General features: G+C 47.1%; 2 protein-coding genes across 3 annotated transcripts in view; both read right to left on the bottom strand.

Annotated features, from left to right (window-relative positions):
• The window catches only part of SEC14L5 (SEC14 like lipid binding 5), a 37,868-nt gene extending 31,632 nt beyond the window's left edge, over positions 1 to 6,236 (bottom strand). The window contains exons 1-2 of one of the 2 annotated variants that reach the window (XM_080617392.1): positions 6,171 to 6,236; positions 738 to 813 (exon numbers count right to left, since the gene is read on the bottom strand). In XM_080617392.1, the coding sequence (XP_080473518.1) occupies positions 738 to 800 (63 nt within the window). In that variant the 5' untranslated portion in view covers positions 801 to 813; positions 6,171 to 6,236. Of the gene's footprint in view, positions 1 to 737; positions 814 to 2,702; positions 3,276 to 6,170 lie in introns of those variants that run through there. The other variant, XM_080617391.1, reaches the window with a different exon arrangement.
• An 8,675-nt stretch (positions 6,237 to 14,911) lies between these two features.
• Positions 14,912 to 16,771, bottom strand: part of LOC308221809 (syntaxin-binding protein 4-like) — a gene marked incomplete at both ends in the record, with an annotated part of 42,945 nt that continues 41,085 nt past the window's right edge. Inside the window, 2 exons of the mRNA XM_080619120.1 lie at positions 14,912 to 15,017; positions 15,790 to 15,847. Coding sequence (XP_080475246.1) covers positions 14,912 to 15,017; positions 15,790 to 15,847 — 164 coding nt within the window. The remainder of the gene's footprint in view (positions 15,018 to 15,789; positions 15,848 to 16,771) is intronic.

Below are 16,771 nucleotides of genomic sequence, written 5' to 3'. Positions count from 1 at the left end.
TACTTAGATAAATGCCCAAATGCTAGTGCTGCCCTTGAAATGCAAGCAGCAAGCCCTTCAGAATGATATTTGACTCACACCTTGAGGAGCAGCAGCAAAGTCCAGAACATCAGAAATGTCTTTAAACTCTAAGGACACTGCCATGGTCACATTAGCTTTGTGCATCACCAGCAGAACTTCAATTACAGCCTCTTGTAGAAATCACAATTTGGAGATCACTCCCAATATTTCAATCACAGAGTGAACAGAAAATAATTTTTCCAAAGATTTCTAGCTTTCAACCAAAAGGCTGAGTATGACTTAGAATCAAGTTCTAGATACACACATCCTACAATACTGATTTGGATCATATCTAGAGAGATTCTAAACTGAATGGCATCTGGAGATAAGGCAGACAGTGTCTGGACACAAACTGACTCTGCCTACCTGAATGTCGCAATTTTTTCCTTCCTTGTGAAAGAGTAATTACAGCAGGCTTAGGTTTGTTGTTTTGGGAGGGCTTCTTCCCCCCTTCTCCTGTAATGTCTCTCTTACAGTTCTGAGATGTTGATTCTTATTTTTAATGGAAAATAGAAGAAAGGACAAAAAGATAATGAGAGCTGAATCTCTGTTCCTGCAGCATACTCATAAGGTTGCCACAAAGACACATTAGCCAAAGCTGCAGTCCCCCACCTCCCACTGGCCTGAGGTCACAGCCCTTAGCAGCTGGAGAAGTAAAAGTGCTGAGTGTTACTCACTGCCATGACGAGCTCAAAAGGATACTTGTAGACTCGAACTGGGGACTGGTATTTCTGCACCATTTTTACTACACACCTGTAATAAAAAGAAGTTGGAAAATTTCAGAACCCTTACACCAACCACTACAATATATCCTAACAATTCTCTCACACACAACTTACTAGAAGCCTTAACTCTTTCTCACAGATAGAGGAAGAGGCCTATTAGGTACAGTATCTTGCTTAGCAAGTCAGTGGCAGAGACAGAGCAAAAGGTAAGTCCCTGCAGTCCCAATCTAGCACACGGTAGCATCCTTTGCTGCTTTCCAACACTACTGCAGTAAATTCAACTTGGAGCTCCAACAAAACTCACAATCATTAAAGCACAAAACAGATGTAAAGACAGAATCAATTGTACTCTGGAGAAGGAGCCTATCTTAGAAGCCCTGCAAGGCTGAAATGGCAGTTCTTCTCCCTATCTCACTCTTCTGCATAAAATTTGCAATCATTATGCAAAATCCCCCTTGTTGAAAGCTTCCACAGCTTCCTATATCTTGGTGGTTTAAATGCTGTGGTGCACAAAGTGGCATTCAGTTGTTTTAACCCACTAAAAGAAAAGGAAGCAGCATGCCTGAAGAACATGCCTGATGCTAAGCTAGCAATCACATCCCACTGACTGGATGCCTACTGCTTCCAGCTGAACCAAGGCAATAACTGCATGCAATGGAAACAATTCCGTTCTCAGCATTTCATTTCTCCAAGCCTCCTCTCACTGTGCTCATCAGGATTCCTCCCTCAGACTCTCTGGCTGGAGCTTTAACCCTCAAATATGCATCAATAACCAGCATCTCAAGGAAGTACAGAGACCATTTAAAGGCAGTTATTAGGCTGCTTTCTGTGATTCCTTTAGGTTCCATTATATTGTTTCTATTAATACCATCTATGAACATCAGAAACACAAAAGACTGGACGGCTTGTTTGAGACATGATGCTGATTCAACCCCACTCAAATTCTACTGCTAAGCAGATACAGCCCTCGGCAACATGACGCAGTGAACTCAACAGTCAGAGCATTAAGTCAACTTAGCCCTGATATTTTAAGCCCAAAAATGGAGGAGAAATATGAATTAAAAGGCAAACAGCAATAGACTATCCCTCAAAGAAAGACTGCTGCAAAATGCCATTACACAGTAAAATCTAAGCCAGGGAAAGGGGAAAGAGACTTCAAAAAGTAGGAGTACCTGCGAACAGGGAGTGTTTGTAGAAGAAGGCTCTTGCAATTGGACAGTTACTCTGCAGAGGATCACGTTACCCAAGCAGCAATGTTCAGGACTTGCTGGATCTCTAGCAGTTTTACAGGTGCTAAAACCCAGTCCACACAGAAATGCAGTCAGAATGCATCAGCAGAGCATCCAACTCTCACTGAAGTGAACAGACAGGGATGAGCAAACACCCAGGAAGCCCAGGCTGCTATCATTTATCAGATACCCGAGCCAAGAGGCACGGGGCACCTTGTAACGCAATGCTGTAATATGATGATGCAAGAGCCATGCCTTGGCTGTACAGGAACCTTCTGAGGAAGTGCAAATATAGCAAGAAAAGCCTCAAACATTTTTAGCTGTAACTTGCTCCCTGTTCTGACCTCACCTGCTAAACCACGAATTCCTGCACCTCTGTAGGAGGGGGTCAGGGACCTCCACAGGAGGAGGTCGCATGACACAACAGTCTAGAAATCACCTACAGCCCACAAACAAAGTCACCACCAACAGAACTGGATGGCACAAGCTATAGTTCAACAGCCTTATCCATGACTGCTTGAATAACCTCGCTGGTCCCCAGCAACTACAAAACTGATTGTCACAGGTTTATTGCTCTGTACTCCTCTAGCTGAGGAAAGCTTGAGAAAAAGCACCAGTGACTATTATATCCATGGGAAGCAGTGGAAGACAGCTGATAACTCGCTCCTGCCCTAAAAACCTTGCATACCTTACGCAAAGAGCAGTGACAGACCTTCTATGCTCTTTCCTCAGAACAGAGCCACGAGACAGTCATTCTGCTTCTCAAAGCAAGGGGGACTCCAGCTAGAATTCCTGGGGAAAAAAAAAAAAAAAAAAACAACAAAACTGAATCAGAAAGGCAGCGAAAGCTGTTCACATATACAGATGGTGATTAGCACTGATAGTTAGAACTGGATGCCCCATCCCTGGCAGTGTTCAAGGCCAGGCTGGATGAGGCTTGGAGCAACCTGGTCTAGTGCAAGGTGTCCCTGTCCGTGGGAGGCGGTTGGAACTGGATGAGCTTTAAGGTCCCTTCCAACCCAAATCAGTCTGAGATTCTGTGATAATGACAAGATTTTCAGCTGTTATCACCAGGCAGCTGGGCCGTATTAGCCAAAGACACACATCCTCATAGAGCTTTAGCACCAAAAAGACAGACATGTTTTTAAAGTTCTCATGTATTCCACTCAAGTTATAAACAGATAATTTTGACCACCTTTCTAAAGACAACCAGAAAGAAACTACACAACTACAGAATAAGCCTGCTCCTATCAACACCCATCATACCACTCCAGCCTCCACAGCAGCCCAGGCTACCTGCTTACTTTGCATTTGCATTGGGCTAAAAGCACCTATTAAGAGCCATAGCTCAGCTGAAGAGCAGTGGCTCAGAAACTACAGCCTGATCACTTGGAAACCCCAACTCAAAGCCAGAGGCTACACAGGGTAGCACCAGGGAAGGGCATCATTTCAGCAAGCCAAGCCCAGTGCAGTTGGTAACAATTCAGAAGCTGGAGCTGTCAATGCACTGAAGCAAAATATCTAACAACTTTAACAATTCCAATTAGATATTAAGCGTCTCACCTATTGCACACCTGAACACCGAGGGGAGCAGCAGCAGCTACCACATTGCACAAAGCATCCCACGACATGCTGACAGTAGTGCCAGCAGCATGGAGACCCAACAGGCTGCAACTCCCTGCAAAGCCTGTGTGTCCCCTTCGCTACAGCCCAACTCACACATGAACCAAAGAACCAAACCCTACAAGGCAGAGAGTCAATTATAAGCTTGAGCTACACCAGCTGGCACTGTAGCAGGGGAGAAGAGCAGGGAAGGGAGCATGACATGGAAGGATACAAAGCCCTGATGGCATGTGCATTTCCCTGCAGTAACGTGGAGAGCATTTCAGAGAAAAGGCAAATTCTTAACCAGAAGTGGCAAACACACAGCACACAAAGCTACCACTACAGATCAGCTGAGCTTGGAAACTGCACAGGCTCTCATAAGGGACACATACCACTACACACACAGCAAAGGGAAGAGAGGCAGGGATACCAACTGTGTTTCCATTTTATTTAGAATCATTAACTATGTACCTAAGGGGTTTTCCATATGCTTAACTTTCATTCTGCTATTTGTAGGAGAGGTCTATTTGATAGAATACAGAACATGCAGATGGTTGGAAATCAGAAATTGAGTTTATATATCAAGTAGATATAAAGCCCCAAACCAAAGCCTCCAACCGCTGCTTCTCATCTGGGCTAATACAAACTCACTCAGCTCTTTCCACATTAGAGCTGCCTGTTGAACAGTAAAACTGGGCAGCAAGTGACTTTATTTTCTCCCACCTGTGGCGGCTTCTTCTCAGCTGAAAGAGAACTGAGCAGTTTTCTTGAGTTGTTGTTGACAAAGAGCTGCTGAAAATAGCAGAATTCCAGACTTCCTCAACTACTATTGCAGCATGCGAAAGGCAGCTGCAGCAGCCAGCTAAGTTGGTATTGCCAGTTAGAAAAAGGGGGACTTTGTAGGGCTTTTAGGGTAAGACGGAGAGAAAGGTGTGTCATACTTCCTCTGCTGAGATGCCTTTCACTCCATAGATGTTAACACAGTAGCTGATGCTTTACACATATAACAACAACATCTTCCCATCCCTGGCAGTGTCCAAGGCCAGAGCAACCTAGTCTCGTGGAAGGTATCCCTGCCCATGGCAAGGTGTTGGAACTGGATGAGCTTTAAGGTCCCTTCCAACACAAACCATTCCATGATAAGAAGGTACCAAGCTGTAGAATATTCATTAGAACTCTTTCACATAAGAATTTGAGAACAAGTCTTTCACAGCTTTACATAAGGAAGCCTCAAAGCAGAATGGTGCCAGCATAAGCCTTTACTATCTTTTAGAAGCAGACATTTTTCTCAAGCAGAACTTCATCTTACCTCTGAGAAACTACTGCGGTCCCAGGGTGAAGCAGCACAGAAGGCTGCAGGCCAGCACAGAGCCTGGCCACCACTCTGTACACCTTGCAGAGATGCCTGGGATTCTGCTGTAGACTATAATCCAAGGCCAAGAACACAAACATTCAAACAACAGCATTCACACATTCTTCACAGCACCATGAGGAACAGTCTCTTTGGCTGAGAGAGGAAGAAGAAAAAAGGAACAGCATACAGCATTCTGCTCTCAAGGCCTTGTATATATCAAACTAAGCTTCATGACTAATGCTTCCACACCTCCGTAAGTCAATTTCCTCACCAAGGAACCACCAACTGACCTATTATGCACAGCCACACACAAAATTACTGATATTTGCCAACCTGCAGCAGTACACAAGCATTCCTGAAGGAAAGTCCCTTGTTCTGCACCCTCTACTCCGTCAGAACTCCTACTGTGCCACTTCGCCCATCATTGCTATTGTCAATAGCTCACCACCAGGTTCAATTTAGGAACAGAGCTGCACTTCAGCTTAACACGTAAACCAAGAGCAGCTCCAGTGAGCAGATCACTTAGTGCAGCAAAGCCCCAGTACAAAACCATCTCAGCTCCTCCTCAGTGAAGTTTCTTTATACACATGAACCCCATCAGCCCCGTGCTGCCACCACAACCCCATCCTGCCACTCGCAAGCCAGATCCACTACCTGGAGAGTTAAACCAGGTGACGCAGGTACAGCACATAGCTTAACCCTGCCCTTCAGCCAGCGGGGTTTTATAGAGGAGCTGACCCAAATCCACCAGTACCTTTGGCAGCAGTTTACCAGCGCCAGCCTTTGAGCTCACAAACATCCCAGGGCCGCTTTTGGGTGCCTTTTAGAACTTGCAGGGGCACGGAGGGTGGGCTGGGGCCGGAGGCGCCGCTCCCGAACCCGGCACGGCCGCAGGGCGGGTCCCGCTCGCTGCTCCCTCCCCGCTCCAACACGAATCAGCGAACTCGAAACTCGCTTCTGGTGTTAAATAAACCCGGAGCGACTCTCGGTCAGCCGCGGGTCACCCGCTCCCTCCCTAATCCCCACAGCATTAGGGCTAGAATATCCCGCTCAGCTACCCACAGCCGCACGGACACGGCTCCCGGCACCTTAACACCGGCTCCGCCACACCGGGCACGCCGCGAGGTACAGCGGCCGCCCTCCCTCACAGAGCCGCCCCGACAGACCCCAAGACAGGAGGAGTCCCGCCCCCCTCACCGCGGACACGACGGGGCCCAACCGGGCCCATCCCGAGAGCGGCGGCTCCGGTGCCGGTCGCGGTCCCCACCCGCACCACGCCGCTCCCGCCGGCTCCAAGCGCCACTTCTACCGCCGCGCGCGCCAGCCCCGCCCCACCGCCGGCCCCGCCCCGCCCCGCCCCGCCCCGCGCGGCGCCGCAGAGCGCTGTCCATTGTGCTGCGGGGGGTAAAGGGGGGGAGGCTGGCCCGGCCTCCGCCACGTGCGCGCCAGGCGCCATGTCGCTGAGCGGGGCTGGGGCGTCTGCGGAGCCAACCGAGTGGGGCCGGTCTGGGGCCAGGGCTGGCGGGGGTTGTACCTCAGGAGCCTCCCAGCATGGCACCGGCCCTTGAGGAGCAGGAACCCGCCTGGGGTCTGGGGTAGAGGGGGCAGAGCTGCAGCTCCCAAACTGGGCCCAGACCCACACATCACGGTGGGGTCAGGACTTCATGAGCTGAGGTGTCAGCTAACCCCGGCCTTAAACTGTTGCTGCGTTGCAAAGAGGTTTCATTTGTTACACAGCTGCAAACTCGCACTTTCTGCTGGGCTTGTTCAGCCTGGAGAAGAGAAGGCTCCTTAAGGGGAGACCTTAGAGCAGCTCCAGTGCCTAAAGGGGCTACAAGAAACCTGGAGAGGGGCTTTGGACAAGGGCCTGTAGGGACAGGACGAGGGGGAATGGCTTTAACCTGACAGAGGGGAGATTGAGATGAGCTCTTAGGCAGAAGTTCTTCCCTGTGAGGGTGCTGAGGCGCTGGCACAGGTTGCCCAGAGAAGCTGTGGCTGCCCCATCACTGGCAGTGTTCAAGGCCAGGTTGGACGGGGCTTGGAGCAGCCTGGTCTGGTGGAAGTGAAACAAAGGGGGCCATAAAATCATAAAATAGAATATATAAACTTTTAGAATTAGTTTTAAGTAATGCTAAGTGTAATGGCTTTGTAACAGTAGCAGTGGAAAATTACTGAGGGACATGATATGTAGTGGGAAAAATAGAGTACAGCTGGAGAAAACACTGAGAATTCTTGTGCAAGATAAGTTGTTACAGTTGACATAGTTTTAAGAAAAATAGTCTAGAATAACGAGACATAGGGATAAGGAGTATCCGGGAATGGCAGGTGTCCAGGATGGGCTACAGTTAAACTAACTGATAAGTAGGAAGCTAGAAGGATTATTATGTCTTTGGTGTTAACAATCCAATTAAGCTGGTATGAGCATTTACTGCGCATGCGTCAAAGGCAGCCAGAAGTGATGAAGATTGCTGGAAGAAGTAAACGACCCTCACAGACCCCTACCACAATTTTGTACGCATGCGGGGAACTCTCTGGAAAATTATGTAATCCATACGTAACCTCATGAATATGTATGTATGCCCAACATCTATATAAGGCAGTGTATGGAGCAATAGGGGGAGACACACGTTAGGAGGAGCTATCCCCCGTGTCTCCCGGCGCCGCAATAAAGAATACCTGCTTGTCAGCTTGAAAACTTTGTTGGCAAGTTTGTTCCTGGAGTTTCCTCCGAATCAGAAGGTGTCCCTGCCCGTGGCAGGGGGTTGGAACTGGATGAGTTTTTAATGTCCCTTCAACCCAAACGTGTCTGGGATTCTATGATTCTGTTAAATGTTCCCATAACTGGATTCTCCTTGCAAGGTAAAAGGTGACCATCCAGCTCGGTGGCATTGAGGAGGACACTGAGGTGCATTCTTACCTCTCCACCTTTTTTTCTACCACTGTATGTTTGAAAAATCTGAATGTTGTTTCGTGAACCTTGAGGGGATTGTGCTTGCCCTGTGCTTCAGAGCGCATGCTGTGAGTGGACCCTGTTTGTCAAACCACAAGGCTGTATGAGATGGTTGTCACCATCTGGTGCGGGTCCCTGAGGACATGGCTCTGCTGGAGGAAGAGATGCCCAACCTGCGGCCGCTTTGGGGTGGAAGATACAGCTGCTGAGCAGGCGCCTGGTCCTGGAGCAAGAGGAACATGTGGCTCCAAGAAGTGGTGGAGGATTTGGGAGCCCAGCCTGGGAATGTTTTGCACCTTCAAAGCCTCCTTTCAGGATCTTCCTAGGGACCAGCTGCTGCTTTGTGTGATATTATTGAAAAACATCACACTCCCATTCACCACGGCTTTTTCTTTTCCTGCCTCCTTATCACTTCCAGCTGTAGAGCATCTCCTTATCTGGGCAGGCATTTCAGGAAGCTGCGGTCCTATTTCTGATCAGCAGTGTTTCCTGAAGTGTTCTGCTCTGCTCCCTCAGACCGAGGAGCCCAGCCTGACACTGCTCTATAAACAACAGAGTTATCAAGGCCTGCAGCATCTGTGTTCTTTATAAATAAATGCTGCCTTTTCACATTCAGAATGCAACTTGGGTTGGGATTTTTTTTTCAGAGAAATGGTATTTATCTCCTGTTCTTCCATCACTGTTAAGTTTCCTCAGAGGAAACAGAAGAAAAAAGTAAAAAATTACTTCCATTCTCTTGCTACAAAACTTACACCAGCCCATTACTACTTTATGGCCTAATTGCAGTAGTTTTCCGTTTGTTCTAGTTGTAAAAGCTAGTTGAGAGTTTGGTGAGTAACATCCCATCCTTTCCTCTGCTGGGTAGCCCTGACTAGAATTCCCATTTTCTCCTTAGAGCAGCTTCAAGTACCTAAAAGGGCTACAAGAAACCTGGAGAGGGGCTTTGGACAAGGGCCTGTAGGGACAGGACAAGGGTGAATGGCTTTAACCTGACAGAGGGGGGATTGAGATGAGCTCTTAGGCAGAAGTTCTTCCCTGTGAGGGTGCTGAGGCACTGGCACAGGTTGCCCAGAGAAGCTGTGGCTGCCCCATCCCTGGCAGTGTTCAAGGACCAGGTTTGGTGGGGCTTGGAGCAACCTGGTCTAGTGGAAGGTGTCCCTGCCTGTGGCAGGGGGTTGGAACTGGATGAGCTTTTAAGGTCCAAACTGTTTTATGATTCTATGATTCCTGTCACTAAAAGGTCACCTTGGTGTTTTCCAGTGTCTAGGCTGCCTTTTCTCCTGACACAGAGCCAGCACTCCCTGGCATTCCCAAGGCCATGAAGCCTCTTGCTAGTCTTCCACCACTTAGGAGTGGGGTGTGCTTCAAGGGCTGGCATTCAACCCTCAGTATTTCTCATGGGAGCTGCTCAGAAAGAAGTTCTCACCCCCTAGAAGCTCATCCCAGGAACTCCTGCCAGTCTCTGTTGTTAGAAAGGAGAACATCTGCCAGAAGGACGCCTGGTCTGGAGATAGATACCATTCATCCTCCACTTCCCCATTACCAAGGGCTTTTCACTGCAGACTATCTCTTCCTCTCAACTTTTATTCCTCAACTGTGGGCATAAATTTGAAAAACACAACAGAAATTCAAGTGAGCTGGTGCAGAAAAAAAACTTGTTTGGGTTGTTCCTGGTATTGTTATTCGTATTTACCTTACTACAAAAGCAGCTGACCTCTGAAGAAGCTGCAGGGGAGGTTTGTGGCAATTGTGTAGTCAGTGAGGCCAGAAAATTCTGAGGTGTGTCTTGGAGGTGCTGGGATAGACTCAGACCCATGCAGGAAGAAGATCATGGTGCAGCAGAAACCGGCATCATGGAGCCAGCCCAGCCCTTTCTGTGTTGTCTCACTAAGATTCTTTCCAGCCCTCTTACACATGTGTTCAGCAACCGTTAGAAAACCAGCATTGTTTAAACATTAAAGAGACTCTTTAAAAATTCAGCAGCAAAGTTCACCTGCTTTTTAGAGCTGTATCTAAAGCTGTGTGGAAGTGTATTTCCACTCTCTAGAACTGGGCTTCGATCCAGCCCATGTCACTGAGTGGAGCTGAGAGAAAGAGGAGGATCTGCAGCCTTCAGTGCTGGGAACAGACGTGCTGGTCTGCTCCACAGCAGTGCTCAGGGCTAGCTTTCACCTCTGCCATTGTGTAGAATTTAGTCATTAGTCATAGAATTTATAAAATCATAGAATCAACCAGGTTAGAAAAGACCTTTAAGATCACCAAGTCCAACTGTTCCCCAGCACTGCCAAGGCCACCACTAAACCATGTCACTGAGGGCCTCGTCTACACAATTGGTGAACACTTCCAGGGACGGTGCCTCCACCACTGCCCTGGGCAGCCTGTTCCAATGCCTGAGCACCCTTTGGGGAAGGAACTGTGCCTAATACCCAGTCTAAACCTTCCCTGGTGCAGCTTCAGGCCATCTCCTCTTCTCCTATCATTTGTTCCTTGGGAGAGGAGACCAGCCCCACCTCACTGCATCCTCCTTTCAGGCAGTTGTAGAGAGCGATAAGATCCCCCCTGAGCCTTCTCTTCTCCAGACTAAACCCCCCAGTTCCCTCAGCCATTCCTCATCACACTTGTGCTCCAGGCACTTCCCCAGCTCCTTTGCCCTTCTCTGGACCTGCTCCAGCGCCTCAATGTCTCTCTTGTAGTGAGGGGCCTAGAACTGAACACAGAAAATCCTTTTGCACTTAAACCAGCTCTGTTTCACAAAAGCAAAGCAAAGTTGGATCTGTTGTTTCAAGAGCCGGCAGAAGTTAAAATACCAAGGCTTTCTTCACTGAACATGCAGATCATCAGTACCTCAGATCACGGCATCTGCCAGATCCTTTTGAGGCAGAACATTGTGCCCCGTATCCCCTTGAGATTTGCCTTCCCGGTGCCACTCAGAGACACTGACACTCCAGTTCCATTTTTTTCTGGTTCAGACCAGATGAAACATGCTGCCCAAGGTCACGCAGTGAGATGGCAGAGATCACAGGTGGAGGTGAAACTCGAGAGCTAATGAGCTCTAGTCCGGCACATTTACAGCAGATTCAGTTACTTTACCCGTCAGACTGCAGATAAACACTGTGCTAATGGCTCACTGCTACATTCACCTTTTAAGATAATGCCAGGTGGCTACCTGCCCAACTTCCCCTTCTCTGCAGCTATTTAAGTGCTTAGATTGTCCATGTCTCGGTTTGATTTATTCTATGAGAGAAAGAGGTCTCCCAGCCTCTGACCCACCAACTGTTAAGATCTGAAGTTCTGCTTTGAATAAGAAAAACACAAAATAAACCCATCATGTCAGTGGTATTTAACCCCCAAAGCTTCCAGGTCAACACCTGACCACACTTTTGATAGATCTTTATGAGTTTATACACATGGAATGTGTTGAACATGGTTTGTTATGTCCATTTAAGGGGACTGTTTGCATATTCTCTGGTGGCTTATAAAATACTTGCCATTTTCCATCTTATTCACTCTGGAAGGTCTGATACCATGCAGGACTCATTTTTAGCAGAAATACTCCTGGTAGCAGAATAATAGAATGGTTGGGTTGGAAGGGACCTTAAATCTCATCCAGCTCCAACCCATTGCCACGGGCAGGGACACCTTTCACTAGACCAGGCTGCTCCAAGCCCCGTCCAACCTGGCCTTGAACACTGCCAGGGATGGGGCAGCCACAGCTTCTCTGGGCAACCTGTGCCAGCGCCTCAGCACCCTCACAGGGAAGAACTTCTGCCTAAGAGCTCATCTCAATCTCCCCTCTGTCAGGTTAAAGCCATTCCCCATTGTCCTGTCCCTACAGGCCCTTGTCCAAAGCCCCTCTCCAGGTTTCTTGTAGCCCCTTTAGGTATTGGAAGGCTGTTCTAAGGTCTCCTCAGTCTCCTCCTCATTTCTGTTCAGTCATACTGGGACTCTCTTAGATATAGCACATTGTAGCAGCAGCACATCTCCACAATCTTAGAAGAAGGCTGTCATATTGCAAATGTAGACAGAATCCAACTCTCTGCAAGAGTGCTGGGCAGGCCCTGTCTAAATAAAATGAGTTCTGTTTGAATGACAGACTCTGACTTCTCTTTCTGTGCTGTTTGTTCCTTTATGCATTTCCCTTTTTGCCTCTCAGTAGTTCTGTGAGGAGTCATTGCTCCATGACTTGCTGAGCTTTGCCTACTTCCACTTGCCTGGGAATAAATCATGACACAGGTTTATTATTCTGGGTCACTGAAATCAACATTTCCTCCAGGAGCACATCTCTTGTCATATCTTAGCTTTCAAAGTTGCTCTGAAGGTAGCAGTCAGTAACAATGCTATTAATAGAGAACAGAAAGTTTTCTGTGCTTCAAGCAAAGGCAAAAGGAACATAATAAATGCAAAGAAAATAATGAAAACCAGCTAAGGAATATGACTGCTTTGAAAAGCACACAATGCTTGATCCTTACTCAGTGCAAGGATCTCCAGTGGCTGACAGAAACCTGGAGGATTTCTTTTCCAAAGAGGCTGGAGGAAGCTGAGAGCACAGAACTGTCTGGGTGTTTTAAAAAGTTAATACCTTCACAGCTCTTTTGCTAGCAGGCAGCTCAGGATACACAAAATACAGCAGCCCTGGGTCAGCATCTCGCTGGTTCCATCCTCTGCCTTGCCTTAGCATCACAAAACATCACAATGTTTGAGCTTTGTCAGGCTTGGCTCATGGCCTCACCCACTGTGATACTTTTATACAAAGTCTTCTTTCTTAGGACATTAAGATATAAATCACTTGTCTATGGAAGCATCATCAAGCATTTTCTTCACACCATGTAACTGATCCCTGCTGGGACAGGCGTGGGCTGTGCCCTTCCAGCATGCAGGGACATGGAATTCAATACGTGTGTTCTCAGAAAATTCCATGATTCTCAGAGTTGGTAGGAAAGCTCCTGTTGACATAAAGGGTGGCTAAAAAGAAGACAGAGACTCCCTTTTTACAAGGAGTCTTGTGAAGATAAGGGGTGATGGTCACAGGGTACTCCTGGGGAGATTCTGGCTGGACACAAGAGGAAAATTTTTCACAGTGAGAGCAAACAGCCACTGCAATAATCTCTCCAGCACGGAACACTGTTAAGATTGGGCTGGACAGGCTGCTGGAACATCTAGTCTAGGTCATGCTTTGCCTAAAAACGTTAGGCCAGATGATCCTCAAGGTGCCTTCCAGCCTGGGATTCTATGACTCTATGACTTCCACAAGATGAAAGTTTGGCCTAAACAATTCTGTTGGTCCCTTTTCTCCTAGGTTGCTCAAGTGCCCTTGGGTATATGTAATGACACAGTGCAGCTGAAGACCTGCTGCTTCCCAGCATCTTGTTTGCACAGTCTCTGGCAAAAGTGGTGAGCAGTGGCTGGAGAGATCTCCCTAGGATGCAACCTCCAGCCAAATGCTTTTGAAGGCACCCTTCTAGGAGCAGATTGGGATCTGCCATCTAACCCCAGGGGAACTGGAGGTATTTTTCCAGAGACAGGATAGACCGGACTGGTGAAACTGGATTTTGCTCTGTATATCTCTTGCATGTCTTCCTGTAGTTCTGCCCTGTCTACGTAACACATGAGATGACAACATAGGGCTAAACCCAAAAGTAACACCAGTATTTGCTGTCATTCCATCAAAACAGAAGCACCTGGGAACAAGCTATTAGCCATAGGGTATCCCAAGATTAATATTTGTTGCAAACATCTTCCTGGGAATATACCTTGTGAGTGGTCAAAAAAAAAAAAAAAAGTTTCCTTTTAAAAGAAGTCCTTTCATTTATATTCTGAGGCATGCATTCAAAACATTTCATCTACCCTGTGCTATGAAATTGAGTTTAACCAATATTTCAGACTGGTTATTTATGTGTCTGTGAAGCTCCACCACACAGTTATGGTTTTAGCAGTGCAGTGATACCTTTGAGTACAGTAAATACTGGGGAGAGTCATATTTTTCTCAAGCCTTTATTTAGGCTATAAAGGATCCACATGCTTTGAACCCCCACAAAGGAGCTTTGAAGTATCGTAGCAATCCTGTGTAGAAGCCAGAATGCACCACATTTTCCTGCAGCTTCTCAATGCATCTTGGTAAAAGCTGCCAAAATAAGAGGGAGGAACAAATGGACTCGGGCAAGGTCTTTGTTGCAGAGACGCTGAACTAACAACTGCAATCACAACCCAGAAAGCAACTGCCTTATGGGTAGAGTTTCCATTTTATTTTCCAGAGCTTCTGTTCATCTCGGAGCTCTACCCCATTCATTGCTATCTTGCAATACAATCTTGCATCATGTGTATCTAATTTCCAAGTGACGCTGCGGGGCCTTTACTGTGTTCACTATGTGCTCTGCATTCTGGGGAGTGCTTGGTGTTCAGCAAGATGGCCTCACTGATAGCAAACAGCTGGTTATCTCTTCACTCTTTGTCCACCAACTAGCTGAGCTGGTGCTTTGCATTTCAAGCATTGCAGCTGGGATAAGCTATACAAATAGAATAAAAAGAGAAGTACCTATCCCAAGACAGCTAGAAAGCCACAGATGAAGCTGCTTTGATTACAGTCGCTAAATATGCTTTGGTTTTTCTTGTGAAATATCAAAAGGTGTCTGCTGGAGACCCCTGAGTCTCTTGGGTATGTTCATGCTTCTTTTACTGCCCAGAATACAAGCTCTAAAAGGCTGCCAGTGAAATTCAGGCTCTTGTAGCCTCTTGAGAGTATTTTTCCTATAAAGCTGCAAAACCATGAGCAAATAGCCTTGTATGATAACTCAGAGGTAGGCACGCAGGGGAGGTTGCTGAAAAAGTCTCGGGTAGTTAGGAAGAGTTAGTCTTGTGTTTGAAAGCTCATTTCTCAGTCTGGTTTGCCTGGAAGCTGAAGCACCTGTGATATGGTCTTCCCATCTCCCAGCACAGCAGCAGCTGTGCTATGGACAGTGGTGGTCTGGAGCATGAGCAAGCCACGGGAGGTTTAGGTGGGCTTCTGAGGCAGTTCGCTGGTTGGACTTGGTGGCTGTGGTTGGTCACTCTTGGGCTGGCTTGCAGGAGGGGGCCACGTGGTCTTCTGATGAAGGTGGCTGTAAATGAGGAATGAAATGTTTTACATAGTCTGGGGAGAAGGACACAGAAGATAACATGAAAACAACACTGGTTATTTAGGGAAGAGGAGTCGTCCATGGATCTTGCATGGCTAAGTGGATTGTACCGGACATCTGTTTGTCTGAAGATGCTTTTCATAACCATGGTTTGCAAATGTCTACTGTGTGCCTAACTAAAAGCTGTGCTGGCAGCTGTTCAGGTTGAGTTAGGGTGATCAGCTAAGACAGTGGATGTAGACATTTAGGTCTCAAAATGCCTTTTCAACAGATATCTTTAGGACATAGCTTTGTTAAATATAAGCCATTTAAGAGGTTTTAGGGAAATTCTTAAGACACTGAAGGTCCAAACAAAGCCATGTTGCCCTGCTCTCCTTGGCTGGGACTTCTCTTGATACCCCAATATGAAAGATTAACACATTGAGTGATGCTTTTTCCCTTACTCAGAACACACAGTGGTCTATAAAAATGCCAGCTAGACAAGCCATAGACCTGTAAATTCCAATCTGGCCTGAAGGAAAAAGAACAGTTTAGAAAACAAAAGAGATCCAGGAATTCACACTGTAATTTACTGTGAAGGGCAGGAAGTCTCTTGCTATCTAGGAAGGGATGTATTTCTGTGACAGCCATCTGGAGGCCTCTACCTGATTATCTGCTTAAAAGTTGTCAAGCAAAAAAGTTGATTAAAATACGCCGACCAAACAAACAGGAATTTTTAGTATGTGTATTACAGACCAGCAGTTTTGACACCTACTCCTTGTAATTTGGGTTTCCTTCAGCAGGCAGGCACTGGTCCCTGTCACATGGCGAAGCTGCAGATGGAAGCACACAGCCAAGTGTAGGGTTAGAAAACATGCCCAATGCAAGTAGGACTGCTGCATGATGATAATGCACATTTAAATGATGCAGGAACTCAGAAAATGCTGACATACTCATATATCAGAGGTGCTCCTTAAAGCCTACAATTATTTTCCTTCTGTTTGTGCTTTGAAACAAAGACAACGCTGGCCCATGGCCATGTTCAGTTGGTGAATAGCACCAAAGAGTAAAGACTGGGCACCTATTTGGGGCTGCACACTCACCTGGCTGTGACATGGAGGAGAACAGAAACTCTTGTTTTGCATGGAAGGAGGCAAGTGGGGTCAAATAACTGCTGCCAATAAATTTTTATAGCTCATGGACTGAGCTCAGAGACCCGGACTGGGAAAGTTAATTCTGGCTCCCTTGGAGCTAGATGCCTTTTCTTTGATTTTCTCCCATCCACAGACATATAAAAGGAAGGGAGTCAAGGCTGACTGTACACCAAGGAAGCAGGGAGATTACTGTGCTCACCTGCTCAGCATTGCTGTAGTCATACCTGGATGGTGTAACAAAGGTTTGGATCCCTGGTACAAAGCTCTTGAGAAATTGGACGTGATCCAGCAAAGGGAGCCCCAGGGCTCATAACCTGCAAGGAGAGGCTGGCGGGGGCTGAGAGCTGGGCTTGTTTAGCCTGGCAGAGAGGAGGCTGAGAGACAATCTCACTCCTACCCAAGGGCAGTTAGAAGGATGTTGGAGCCAAGCTGTCCTTGGTAGTGGGAGATAATATAACTGGGGAAGTGGCCACTTACTGCACCTGGGGGAGTTCAGACTAGATGCTGGGAAAATCTTCTTCACAAGAGCATAATGCAGCGTGGGGAATGCATTATCTAGAAAGACTGTGGATCTCCAGCACTAGAGCTGAAAGCACAGCTTTC

Source organism: Psittacula echo (genome assembly GCF_963264785.1).
Source record: "Psittacula echo genome assembly, chromosome: 5".
In the NCBI taxonomy this organism is placed as follows: domain Eukaryota; kingdom Metazoa; phylum Chordata; class Aves; order Psittaciformes; family Psittacidae; genus Psittacula; species Psittacula echo.
Note: the sequence above shows the minus strand (reverse complement) of the source record. Positions and strands in the feature narration are given on the sequence as shown.